Below are 14,170 nucleotides of genomic sequence, written 5' to 3'. Positions count from 1 at the left end.
TGGTACACAGAGAGGTTGTACAGTGGATTGAAAAATTTCCTATTATTTGCTTTGCTAGCACCTTGTTATTCCACTGCTTAAGAGAATCAAGCAAGTGACCTCAGTTTGCTTCAGGACTATTAATTGTCTTAAGATGATTCGTACGTTATTAGCACCAAAACAGTGATATCCTGTAATCTGTTTCAGAGGTGTATATTTAACATTGGAAGGATTCTTTTGGGTGCTTCAGCAGGAGGGAGGAGTTTTTTGCTGGAGCCTCTAGTGACAACACGGGACTGCTTCCAAATTCCAGGGGCTGGATGGGAGGCGAGGGGCATTAATCCAATAGTGGTAAGGGAGAAGCTGGTCTGAACTGGCAAGTAGGAAGTGTCTCTGTCCGTGCATAAGGGTAAGTTCTGTTGTGGTGGATACTTGCTTGGTATCATTGTTCTCGTATTTGGGACAGGACTTTCAAAAGTGATAGATTTTTCTTCTTAAACGAATATTGCAACCAAACTGTATGTAAGTGTGATTGTTGGTTGAAATGGGCAACAATCAAACTGCAGCTGTGTGCACACGTCTGACTAACCATGGTGTTCTGCAGCAGTTGTTTCCGTATTTGTTGCAGTCTGCAGTTAGGATAGCTTTAGCTGTTCCTGAACTTTGAAGAGACAGATGAGATTGCTGACTGTTTGCACAACATAAGCATCATAATATAACTTTTGTTTTTGTAATTGTTTTTCTATTTGCATTGTAAATACAGATGGTAGGACAAAATAAAAAGGAGACCTTTCCATTGGAAAGGAAAGGAGGTGAAACAAGTGGTCTTCACAGGGTACAGAGTACATGCTGTGGTTCACTTAAAATATCGTGACTGCTAAGGTTTCGTTCATGTCTCTGCCCAAGTTAATAAAACTGAAACTAGTTATAGGTATGGCTGACTGCAACATAGTGTCAATGCAGACCTGTGCAGTGCGCTGTGAACAGTATCAACTTCCCTCCCCAACTTTTCTTTTTCTCACGTAAAAATCCTAAAGTGTACCTTGAGTTTGTTAGAAAAACTTCAGATGTTTGTTCCAAAAAGTGTATTTCATGGATAAAAACTTCCTTCTTGTCACTTTTTCCACTGCTATGTGATGAAGCAGCAGGCAATGTGGACCTGTTCTGTTATGAAGTCAGTTCTTCTACAGTTCCCTTTTTTTTTTTTAAACTCACTGAAAGCCAATGTCTATTAATTACCTGAAACAATTTTTACAGAATGTGTCTGGTTACCAGAAGACAGCTTGAAAAAAGAGATTGCATGTGTTAAAGCTTTTTCTTGTTCAGGAAGAGTGGTAACATGATTCTGCGTATCTCTGCCCACCTTTCTGCCTTTGCAGCGTACCTCTTGTTGATTTGCTAGACAGCACGGAGTTGCCAGAAACTTGTGTCGATGATGCCATAGGCCGTCCAGTTGTTGGCTTGGCAACAGGAGATTCAGAAGAGGCTGTTACTTGCCCTCATCCTGGCACAAAGGAAATTGCTGCTGAAAAAGCAGAGTCTGATCGTAAGCAAACTTAGAGACTTTTTTCCCTGTTGTCATGATGTCTGGGGTCAAAGTTAACTGATTAGGTTGTTATGAGGTTGTTTCCTTACAAAAATCCAGAAGTGTTTTAGAAAGCTCCCTTAGATTTTATGCATAAGGACAGTTTTACCCACCACTGGGACAACAGTCAGCTCTTCCCGTTTCAGCTGGAAGCAGCATATTTCCAAGGACAGAGGTACAAGGGAAAAGTCACAGTTCATGGGATCTGACTTTAGCCACAAATACAAGTGAGGTGAAGTACAACCATCCGAGCAATTAACTCTTGCTGCTTGCTCATTCACTGCGAGGATGACTGGGTAAATGAACTTGCAGGAGTGCAGAGTGTTGTGATTAGGTACATATAGTCTGTAGGCTTGAAAGTTGCATTGAAGGTTGAGCAAGTAGCTGCCCTGATCCCTGTGCTTTTTTCCACAACTTTAAAACCATATAATTAGTGTTCAGGAGTAATGCAAGTTACAAGTCAAATAACTCCACAGTGACATTGGGAAAGTGATATCTTTTCTGTCTCTTTCAGCATTTGAAGACACGTTCCTAAAACTGAAACAGCTGGAGACAGAGCGCAGCAGCCCCGTGCCAACTGAGCGTCCCAACGTAAACATAAACCTACAGGTACTTGGGCTTCATTCCCCCTGGCAGAGTCGCTGAGTTTTGTTCAGATCATTCTGAAAAGTCTCCCACTTACCTTGGGCAGTTTGCAAGATTTTTAAGACTATGAGTGAGTAATATTGGGGGATAGTAAAGGAAATACAAATACTTTGTTATATATATACCTGTGTGTGACAGGGCAGCGAGATAAAGATGGGGGACAGAGGTGCATGTGCACATATGCAGACTGCAGCCTGGTGAAATTTTCTAAAATCAATGGGAGTAAAAGGCATAAATGCTTGAAATGTTCCTCAGTTGTCTTTATCTGTAGGTTATTAACTGTACAGTGTTGTACAGTTCACCCTCTTTTTTGAGGGGATGAGCTGCTTTCCTGGTGTTTTTCAGTTGCCTTTGGTAACCCCCTCAGAATGTTGTTTTGACAGTTTGTTTTGAGTCAAGTTTGCTGGTGATTTTTTGCTCCTGTTAAGTAGCCGGTTTTTACCTGATCTCTGCAGTAGGTGTTAGTGCTGTGTGTGTTTACATAGAGAGGAGTGATGTGGTTTGATTTAGTGCTCTCATAAATCCTTTTGAGCAAGTCAGGCTGCATTTCTATGGGCAACAGAGCCAAAGTACGAGCTTCAGTGCACTGAACAGGGCGAGGGCTGTCTTCTCCCTCGCTCTTCTTTGCTCTTCCTTCCCCAGCTTCCTTCTCTCCACTGTCACTGCCAGGAATCATTGCATGTTTCGGTGAACGATGTAACCTACAAAATGGCAAACGAAAAATTTTTTGCCTTTTTTGTTTTGAACTTTTTGTTAAGGTGTTGGGGTTTTTTTGTTTTTTGATTTGTTAAATAGTGAGTTAAGTAAGTTCATGGAAGGGGTCAAAGAAATGCCAGAGCCATAATGAAAACAAGTAGTGTTGCTAGAAGGGATGGAGAGGACAGGATCCTCCCTTACAATAGCAGTGAACTTTCTTTCATGCATTCACCGGTTCTCAGACAACTGCACCCATGTAGGACATTATTCTTTTTTTTAATGAGCTTTAAAAAATTTGGAGTTTAGATTTCCCTTACCCTGTTTCCCCCAATGTTAAAGCTGTAGGTGCTTTATTGCATTTTGAACAAGCAGAGAGAGTAAAACACCTGGCAGTGTTATCTCTGTTTGTACTACCCTCCCTTGCAGGGAGGCCCGAGGATTTATCTAACTTTCAGGGAAGCAGCTACAATTTTTCTTGCTCCCTCAATAGTAAAATGAACCAGGTGCCAAGAGAGCTGTTCAGCAGTGCATGTTTGGGCTGAGCCCATTCCTGAGCATTTGTTCCCCTGCTCCATGTGAGAGAAGGCTGCTACTTTGGTATGCTCGGTGCTGCAGGCTGTTTGGCTCATGTCCCCTTTAAGGACTGTTGTCAGGGATGCCTTGTGCACCTCTCTGGTTGCTGTGTGCATTACAAAGATTACCAGGTCTCTAAGAAGATTAGTCAGTAGCCTGTAGGTCCTGTTATGCCAACACTGCCCCCGCATAAACTACAGCAAATACACACAGTTTGTTTCAGACTCTTTTTGCCTGTTGAGCTCTGTTTTAGTTCGAGAGGGAAAAAACATTTAATTGGTTAAATGGAGAGAATGGAGCAAAAGTGTCTTGTGTTTTTTAAATCGTGGCTGATATATAGTAAGCAAGATAAGGTTCCTGTAATGAGCTAATCTAACAAACAGCTGCCAGTACAGTACAGTCACAGTTATCCAGCTGCTGTCATATGAGGTGCTGAGTAACTTTGGATATTAGAAGTTACAGATACTGGGGTGATACTAACCTGATTAGAGAGCAAGAACAGTTGCATAATGGAGAAATATGTGAAGTATAGATCAACAGTATGCCAGTATGATTCTTTCTTTGGGTAAAAGAAACTTCAACTTTCAAGAAGGAAGTGCAAATTGTGTTATGAAAACGTAAGAGTAGATCATCAGTGGTTTTCCTCGGGTAGAAAAGATTGAATAAAGCTTTTCAGCCTATGACGTAGCTTACCAAGGAGATCACTTTGAGAGTGTTTGTTTAAAAAGCTAGACAAAGATAGGAGGCAGTCTCTGTGTACATTAAATTCTATATGCTTCAAATTGCAAAGACATGTAGGTTACAGTAGCACCAAATGAGCACATCCAGTTGTGATTAGAGATGGAAGTTAATGGTTTGGAACTGAGACCTAAAAAGTCACCTAAGAATAACTATTAAAAACACTTTGTTTCCTGCTTTTGAAGGCTGCTTTAGAAAAAATACAAATTTCCACTTACGGTGTTTGTTACAAAATGTATCTATTGGCTCTCCTCCTGCGCTTACTTCTGTTCTTCATCTATTTGTAGAAGAGGTGCTCATGGCATCTTCTTCTGACTGAACTGAATGGGACTGCAATATATTCACTAAAACCTTGCAATGAGCTTAGATCCTGGAGTTTGCTGTTACTTCAGATGAACACAGTGTTACAGTGTTCTCTCTGAAAGTGTATGATTACGAATTCCAGCATGTCTCATCTTCCTTAAGTTTTACCAGTGCCTAAGTTACCTACCTATGTAGAAACAGTTACAGCACATAAAAGGATTGGTAAAATGCATTGGGGGAAAGCATTGGCTTTCTGCTTATGAAGGCAGAGCTGCATCCTGAACTTTGTAAGTGACACTGTCAAATGCCAATGAACTGCTCACTTCAGCTTTGTTAATTAAAAATCTTTAACTATTTTTCATCAGGGGTCAGAGATGGCCTGACAATCATCTTTACGTATTCTATACTTGCAATCAATCAATCTTGATTGATTTCTTTGATACGGAAATGTTTATCTAGCTATCTGTGTTCTTTTAGAGGAAAAGAGAAGTCTTTCTAGAATGAGAACTGGGAAGGGGGGAATGAATGGCTTCATTCTTCATGGCTGCTCCCTGCCAAAATCTGTTGGGATAGAAGAATGCAACTTTGTCCTTTCCCAGCTTTCACTAGCACAGTGACCAGATCTGACAAGAGAGAGCAAATAGCTCTTTAAATAAACCGACGCTTTGCTTTCATCAGCTTCTGAAGTGAAATGAACACTAAAACATTCACCCTCTTTGCCTGTGTTCAAAGTCTGCTCCAGAGTCACAAATACAAGGACATGAGGGTTTTCTTTTTCTGAATTCATTGTGATCTGTAAACATGTGGAAGTTGCTCCAAAATGTGCCTGTGTTAGACGTCATCTCCCTGCACAGAGTGATTTTCAGTGGCACCAGGAACACTGCTCGAAAGCACCAAGGATTGGGATCGTACGCCCTGCTGCTGCCTTTAATCTTTGCTTCCCTTTTTACATCGCTGCCCAGCTCCATGTTTTGATTGAAGAATAAAGTACAAATGTGGTTTGTCTCGTATGTGGAAACAATAAAAATTCATAACAAGCTAGAATATTGATAAACCCCAGCAGCTTTACAGTTTTATATGAACAACTGAAATGTCTTGCAATTTAGACATCTTGAGGCATTATCAGCTGCCAAATGCTTTCCCCTCTAGCTTCATACTCTTTCCGTTAAAAAAAAAAACACCAACAGTAAAACACCAGTGCTTTTTTCAAGCACAAAGTAGAAAGGATTGAGAAAAATGTATCTTTAATATTGATGGAAATATTTCCTTGGTGGTATAGAATTTATACTTGATTACATTAAAATATTTCTTAATTAGTACTAAACTTTTGAAAAGTTGGGAATCTAATCGTTATTAGACTAGAGTGACCTAATTAAACTGGTTGTTCAGATAGAGGAAGCTGAGAGGAAGTTAAACCACATAGCGGTGCTTAAAGCACCAGTGTACTGATGTGCTCAGTTAAAATACTCAAATTTACTAAATCACTGGTACTAAAATAATGCATTAGAAATTCTGTGCAGGGACTGTTCTATAGAGCATCTGGTTCAGTGAGGTCCAGTGTAAGGGTTTAAGGATTATCGCAGCTGGGTACTGCGACTGTACAAATAATAATAATTCAGTTTTAATTATTCCAGACTTTGGGGAAATTCCAGCACCTTCTCTAAAATAAAAACACTTAAATGTTTAATAATCAATTGTTTTGTTAGTCTTCATGAATTATGTGAATGAGCATCCTTTAATATCTGCTAGCAATAGTCATTAGCAACACTGGTTGTTGGTCCTTATACCTTTTTATGTTGACAGTGACCCTTAAATATTTTGCAAAGTTCATTGCTGACCAGGGCCAAAGTTTTTAAATGGCTTCTCCTTTAGATAGTCTTGTAAGTTCCTATTTGGATACCCTGAAAGGTGATCTAGAGGGAGACAAAAAAAGGAAATGTTTTTCCCCTCTCTAAAGACCAAATACCTAGAAGTTCTCACTAGTGTTTCCAGTGAACGAAAAAAGCTAAAAGTGGATGGAGAGCTGTGTTGGGAGACAGGTATTCACTTCTCTAACTTCTCTCCCCTGCTCGCTTTCTCTGCAATGGGCTTCATTCCTTCTGGACATGCTGCAGTTGGTGCAAGTAGGAGTGCAGCAGGATTGTGCCTGCTCCGGAGCATGTTGCTGGAATGCAGCACTTGCTTCCAGGAAAGAACCTGCCTTAGCCAGTGACAGTGGCATATGGCGAGGAATGCAGGACTCTGTCTCCCCCTGCTGAGGGATACCCCAAGAAGAAAGGTCACAAGGTTTAGTTTCCACTCAGTTAATTAACTTCTGTCACTAATCAAATAGCAATTAGTAGATTGAATGCTTAATTAACATTTTATAATTAAGAAATGCAATTCACATAATGAAATATACTGTAGTGGAAGGTATCTCATTTTTAATTGTCTTCATTATGTATCTGGCTGCCAGCTTGCTCTGATATAATCAGTGATGGGAGAGGTAGCTAATAGCACATTAAACTGTTGTTCTAATTTATAAGTGGATTTTAAGGTAAAAATCTTCCCAACTTGCATTTGAGAGTAAATTATCAACTCATAGTTAGGCTATACTGATACGATATAATACGGTGGCTGCTATATAGATCTCCTATCAGTAAACTAGGCTGCAAATTTGGGGTCCACTTCTGTTCTTGCACACTGTATTTTAAGCACAGCAATGTGCATCTCCACTTCTAAGCATCGTGCTTTTTTTACTTTGTTTTTCTGTGGCTTTACAACAGAGTTCCAAAATAAAGGAAAAAATTGCTTTTTCATTTCAGTATATATCTGCTGACTTTCACTGAGAGCCTTGTTGATATTTAGAGATGTCACTAAACTTCAGCCCAGACTTTTCCGTGTGGGAACTACTTCCAATAAAGATTTTTTCATGTCTAGGATGAAGTGGTAAAGCTGACAGATAAATGTCTTAACAATGCAATTGAGAGCCCAATCGCAGCAGCAACGTGGCTTCCGGTCGATATCAAAAGCAATATCCTGAAGGCCCAGGCAGAAGCAGGGCACAAGGTAAATACTCAACTGATAAGGACTGTGACATTCTCAAATGTTTCATTTCTCTTCAGTAGCCTGGTGTTGGAGAAGGTGCCTTGCAGATAAGGGTGCTCCAACAGCCAAAGTCCAAGGAACGGTTGCCCCAGGAGGAATCTCCATCCTTGATGCTACTCAACACGTAACGGGACAAGGCGCTGAACAAGCCCTGGTTTGAGTGCTTACTGAGCCAGATAACCTCCAAAGGTTGCCTTCTAATGAAGAAATTATTCTGTGATTGTGTGACTAAGACTATGCTTCTATCGTGTTCTAGTAAATTCTGTAGCAAACAATGGTGGTGAATTATTTTTATTTCTACACTGAAGTTTTCACATAGAATTGATGTTTCAAGTCCCTGAGCAGCAGATGAACGGCACACTTCCGTGCTGGGAGGGAGGCACTCAGCTCTTCTGTGAATCTCAGAACTGACACAAGATGGAAACAGGCATCAGAAGTTTATATCTTTTTTTCATTTTTTCCTCTCAGGTCATAAGAGAAGACAGCCTGACAGGTGTGAAGAATTCCAATATTCAGGATGCTGCTGCCAGGTACTGAATAGATTTGGAAGAAATGTGTGATCATTGCATTTTACCTTGTCATAGTGTAGCTTAACCTGGTGAGTGTGAAGTCTTTTTAAATTGAAAACCAGCAAGCACTATAGTTGTTAACTTTTATTATATACAAGGTAATCCAGATACTCTTAATTCTCCCATACTTTAATTTGATAAACATTGTTCCAACAGCAGCTTCAATCACTAGTTATTTCAACCCATGAACAACTTCAGTGTGGGGAGAGGGGATGGGTCTGTTTACAGTAGCTGTTTTCGAGTGGAGAAAAAAAATTGTGTACAAAAACCTGACACTGGCAGTTATTTCCTGAGAATTACTGAATCTCAAACGATTGCTAGTTCCAGTGGGATTTCAGGCACTGAAAAAGTTAAAGGGTTACAACATGCAATTTCTTGACCATTTGTGAAGATGAGCGTGTGTCAGACCTCAAAGAGCACGTGAGGATATTGAATAAAATGTACATCTAGTGATCTCAAAAATGTGCTGTAACAAGTGATTCATTAAGAGCTTTCCGTGGAAGGTTGTACCTGTTGTTTTGTTTTGTTTTTTGTTGTTTTGTGCCAGGAACATTCTCCTGTCAGGCAAAACACAGAGTAGCCCCCCAGCAACCAGTCCAGTATTTCAAGACCCTAGAGAGCTGCTGAAAGCCATCTCTGCCTCAAACACCTTTGTTCCGTAAGTGATTCAGGAGAAATATGTTTGTGGGGTAAGGGAACCATGTGGAGATTATCATGAACGGGTCTGAAAAGATGAGCAGTTGCTGAGCATTTAGGCTACACCTAACTCAGCAGGTTCACCAATGCATCTTTAATTACTGTTGCAACAGTTAATCAGCGTAGGCCAGGCCTCAGGGTGAGTATCCTAGCAAGCAGTAAGTGAATCTCTCTCATCTTCTGAAATACCTGACATCCTGCTGCCCCTGGCTCTAAAGAAGAAGACAAGGGGATGGCAGGGAAGGCTTCAGGCAAATTAGAAACAAGGGCTGAAGAAGCTCCTTTGAGATAGAAGACATTGATACTGTTGGGTCTATACACATCTGTAGCTGAAACTATGAAAGAGAGCAGCAATCTGCGGAGGGAGTTGGAAGGCATTTACTTCAACATACTCACAAACATCAGTCTTATGTCTGTTTCAAATGGAACTGGTGTCAAGTTTTTGGGTTGAGCTATCAGGGAACCAGCACTGTTTCATGCTATCCAGGCAGCGTGCTGATGAGAATGTTTTCTCCTTTCAGTAATGTGTTAAATGAGGACAACGCTGCCTCTAACCATGAGGACCTGCTGATTCCAGCTAATCTGGCTCCAGCTGAGGAGGCTGCTGTTTCAAAGGTATCACCACCTGCCAGCCTGGAAGGTTTCTGTGTGTCATGTTCTGAGCTACTGATGCCTCCAGGCAAGCGCAGCAGACCTTGCTGCATGCCTCTCATAACTCAATGAATACTAGTCGTTGGTGAATGCCAAAGAGTGCTTTCTGGAGCAGACAGGGACACTGTACAGATCTCTCTAAAGGCCGTTTCTGAGTGTCCTTTCAGGTTCTTTGCCTGACACTTATTTTTCTAAACTGATGGTTTTCCTCACACTGGTGGGGAGCTCCTTATATTCCAATGATATGATGCTCCAGGAAAGAGACTGCAGGGGTGAAATTCTGACATAGGCAATTCCTATCAAAATAACCACAGAGGGAAAAGTTTGAATTGAAATGTTTAATTGTTGTATTCTGGTTACCTTAAGGATAAGGGAATTTTTAACTGGACTCCATGAAATGCACATAGCAATTCAGGGGTCAACCTTTGTCCCTCTCCAAAAGAGGAGTCCAACATTGGACTCTGCTGTTAACTTCAGCAGGCTGAGGGGTTATCCTGAATCACTAAAGCAACATGCCCTTTAGCTGTTGTCCCTCTAAACCAGTATTATGTAGTTGATCCCACTGAGTAATTATCAGTGTTGTCTTCTGAGTTCAAATACTCGTCTCACAGACCTAGCTGACCTTCTTGTCGAATGGCACAGTACCCCATCTTCGCATAGGAGACTGGGACAGTTTCACAGCTTACGTGACAACAACATTGTTTCCAGTACGTTGATGAGAATAAGTAAAATGAAAAGGCATTAAAAAACATCGTATGGAAAGATTTGAGAAAACAGACCTGATAAACAGTGGTGTTCATTAAGGATACTGGTCTATAACTTGGGAAGCCACTGAAGTATTCAGCAGACCTATCTGGTTACTACTGGGAGTTCAATTCAAAACTGATTTATTCCATAGAGCACTCCAGATGACCAGGACGTTTCCTTAACATCATTGACAGAGAATCTAATTGACTTTACAGAAGCCACACCTCGGGTAAATGTATTTCAAAACCAAACTTCTTCCTTCACATGTACAGTGGGTTTTACTCATAAACTCTCCTTTGGCTTTAGCATCTGTCCACCAGGCTTGGATCTGCTCCAGTAGACTGAAGTGGTGATTGACCTGGATCACTGCATATATGCCCCCCTACTTGTAGGGTGGCTGGCCTCGGGTTGTGGACCCTACAGCTAAGGGAAGCGAAGGAACCTGAAGAGTTACCTTGTAGCTGTGCCACAAGAGCCTGTAGTCTTATTTTAGTACACCTGCAAGTGCCAGCCTGCTTCTCAAGCTTTTGAGTGTATATAATACTTCAGAAATGATATGTAAATGTGTAAATACACACAGTATATACACACAGACATAGATATGTGTGTGTATATATATATAAAATAAATACTTGAAAAATAAACTTTTAATACAAATCAACCCTTTTATGTAGATTTCTTTATAATCTGTGCTGGCGAAAAAGGAGTTACATTGAGTGCACCAAAAAAAAGGGGAAGGAGTGGGACTTTTGAACTGTTGACAGAAGTGTGCTCTCAGTTAACTTTGTCCACAAAGCAGTTGAGTTCCCTTTTGGAAGGGAGTGCTATGCTAAAACTGCTACCAGTGAGTTTGTGTGAGTGAGCATGTATTAGCTGTATGCTGTGTGGGTGCCTTCTGCCTTTTGGTATGAAGGCATATCACCTGTAGCTAATCACTGGCATGGTTCAAAGACTAGTGACGGACAAATATCTGAGATCGTTTTGGGAGGCAGTATTGTTCTGGGAGGCAATATTGTTTTGAGAGTGTTCTCAGCCACTTCCAAGCTTTTCTAATGATCGTTTATTTGCTTCTTGTAGGTGTCTTCCCAGCCCACGATAACACCAAGGTGGATAGTGCCAGTGAGTTATTTGAACATTCCTTAATAACAAAAGAAGGAAAAAGAAAAGAAAAGCTTTTGTCATGATTACAAAACAGGAGTTCAAGTAAAATAGCAAAATATAATAATTAGAAAGCCCATAAAATAATGTACCAGACCAAAACTAAAGCAAACTTATTCAGCTGGAGTAGATCAAACAACATACATATCCTGTTAATATTTAAACTTCATTTTTGCTGCATTACATCGCGGGTAAATGCCATAAAGTTTCTTTAAGAACTTGCATTTAGTGAAGCTCACCGTGGAACTTGAAGAATCTTCGTTTTTACTGTTATAAATAAACCATATTGAAAAATTAGCTTGTCTTGTCCTGGCAGGTTTTTATTTTGGTTTCCTGTTTCATTCTCCCCAATTCAGACTGGACTGATTTCCAATGGGCCTTTGGGAAATGATGTTGCGTTATCTATGAAGGCAGTTAAAGGCAGCACGGAGACTCTGTTGTCATCAGCTGGATTGCCACCATCCCAGCAGCCATCCGAAGTCCTTGCAAGGTAAGGTCTCCTCAGGAATCACTTCAGAAGTGTATATAGGGTGGAAAGGAAGTATGTGCTCCTAGTACTTCCACTTAAATAGTTATAGTGGTCATTTAGACACAGTGCCTTGTTTTGCTGTGCTTATATAGTTCTGTCTCACTTTATAGCATTTGAAATCTTCTAAATAAGTGGAGCAGCTGATGTGTGTATATTGTTATATAACATTGTTTGAAGGGTAAGAAAACATTTTTTTTTAATTCAAGTAAGTAAAGGAACAAAGCATACAAATTTAGCTGGAGTTGGAGGTAAAGCTGTTGTCATTATAAGTGCTATAAAATCGATTAATTCTATTTATTTATCACTTCAGTTTCTTTCCTTATCTGCTAACACCTTTTAGTACTGGACTAAAATTATGGTACAAATTAATTTTCTGAGAAATCTCTTTACAGTGTTTCAGTACCTGTCAGAGGACTGGGGTGGGGTGGGATGTCCCTCAGATATTTCCAAGCTGTAAGGAAGTCAGAGAAGAGAATCTGGAGAAACTCCTCCCCTTTCTATTCCATTTGGCCATGCTGCTGAGGCAGAATGATGGCAGTGATGCTACTGCTGCACTGTGTGAAATTGATTCAGTTTGCTCTTCTGTGAGTTGTCCATTGGCCTCATTGAATTATGAGGGGAACACTATTAACACTGGTTGGATCAATACTGGTCTTTTTCTTTTTTAATTCATCATGGCAGATCTTTTTGAAGGAGTGTATTTACAGGGCCTCATTTTTTTTCCTTTTAGCCCAGCCACTGAGGATGCTACAATAAGGATGAAATGTTTACTCACCACTGAACTCTAGAAGAAGGAGTTTCTGCAATTCCCACCTTGTGAAAACTCACATCTTCTAACGTATCTCCAAGGGATCCTTCCAAAAGACTTGCTTGTGTTCAAACCCTTGAGGAACGGGAGTCAAACAGCCAGCTGGTTTGCTAGGATCCAGGAAGAGACTTCTACATTTATTGCAGTCTAACTGGAACTACAGTCTAAACCGGGATATAAAACCACATGCGCATTTGATCTTCTCCCTCAGGAGAAGGGAAATAGCACACTGGAGCTATTCTGAATGTGAGGAACAGAATCTAGTTGTGTTCCACTCACACTGGGTTTAGTCTTACTTACCCTGTGCTGCCTCTCAAGCGTTAATGGGAAGCGTTCACTGTGATGTTAGCTATGTAGTGTTTGAGCACGGTATCTCTGACCTCTGTAGACTAATATGGGAAAGATTAGGAGAACTCGTAGGGCCACCTTGTGGCCGTACAATGATGATGGCTCACAGTAGCGATGGCCGTTTCATATGGCCGAGGACATTTTCTTCTGTGTGATTATTCCCTCTGGTTTTCCTTTGTTTTACCAACACGTACTCTCCTTCTTGGCCTTAAACCCCTTGATAATCCTTGCACCTCTTGTTACAGTACCTGGAAAGAATGAAATCTAGTCCCGCAGTGACCAACTACATTGGCTGCATTTGAGCTGCTTGTTGCAGCCAGGAAAAGGAAAATTAACCTGCCAAACAGCTTATAGCATTATCAGACTACAGCAGAGGTCCAACATTTGACACTGATTATGTCATTTCCTATAGGACTCAAATACATGCGTTTTAGGCTAGAGATATGCAGGTTTTAAACACTGAATCAGTGAAGGTATGAGTACAGCTTACTTCAGGAACTGCTTATTGGTTAGTTTTATTGTCATATAGGACTAGGAAGGAAAATAATTTTCTTGTTTCTATTCATACCGTTTCTGGGTGTTGTTTCCAGAAGCTGTGCTTCAGGAATGCTTACCAGGTATGTTAGTGGCATGAGGGTGCAACTAGATCAGTTCTTAACACCACCTCAAATCCTGTTCCAAGTATCATCTAATAGTTGTACATGGAACCAAGAATAGAAAGAATAAGGTGAAAACAGGAAAAAAAGATGAAAAGTTCCTGTAAGCATTTCACTTCCTTACAGAAGGAAGGTAGGAGCACTTGCAAGAGCACGCTCTACAGAGCTGGTGAAGGCCTTTAGGTGCTCAGGTGAAGTACAGGATTCGGTATGTACAGCTTGAAGAGATCATTTGAGTCCTGGGCAGCAGGATCCTCATGTGCACATGTAGAGGTGAGCACATGGACCTTGGGATACAGCCTATGAAAAAGGTCAATGCAGAGTCAGAGGGAGGAGAAATACAGAAGCCCGATGATGAGCTCTGCATCTCCTAACAGGGAAGCACAGATGAAACAACTGGGA

The 14,170-nt window shown here is 40.7% G+C and overlaps 1 protein-coding gene across 1 annotated transcript in view; it reads left to right on the top strand.

Annotated features, from left to right (window-relative positions):
* The window catches only part of EPB41L5 (erythrocyte membrane protein band 4.1 like 5), a 55,790-nt gene extending 42,122 nt beyond the window's left edge, over positions 1 to 13,668 (top strand). The window contains exons 16-25 of the mRNA XM_059820274.1: positions 1,359 to 1,525; positions 2,079 to 2,173; positions 7,439 to 7,567; positions 8,075 to 8,136; positions 8,723 to 8,833; positions 9,393 to 9,486; positions 10,421 to 10,498; positions 11,347 to 11,388; positions 11,784 to 11,917; positions 12,687 to 13,668. Of these exons, the coding sequence (XP_059676257.1) occupies positions 1,359 to 1,525; positions 2,079 to 2,173; positions 7,439 to 7,567; positions 8,075 to 8,136; positions 8,723 to 8,833; positions 9,393 to 9,486; positions 10,421 to 10,498; positions 11,347 to 11,388; positions 11,784 to 11,917; positions 12,687 to 12,744 (970 nt within the window). The 3' untranslated portion in view covers positions 12,745 to 13,668. The remainder of the gene's footprint in view (positions 1 to 1,358; positions 1,526 to 2,078; positions 2,174 to 7,438; positions 7,568 to 8,074; positions 8,137 to 8,722; positions 8,834 to 9,392; positions 9,487 to 10,420; positions 10,499 to 11,346; positions 11,389 to 11,783; positions 11,918 to 12,686) is intronic.
* The last annotated feature ends 502 nt before the right edge of the window (positions 13,669 to 14,170 follow it).

The sequence above is a fragment of the Gavia stellata genome, chromosome 8, assembly GCF_030936135.1.
Source record: "Gavia stellata isolate bGavSte3 chromosome 8, bGavSte3.hap2, whole genome shotgun sequence".
NCBI lineage: Eukaryota > Metazoa > Chordata > Aves > Gaviiformes > Gaviidae > Gavia > Gavia stellata.
This window is presented reverse-complemented; position numbering and strand designations above follow the sequence as displayed.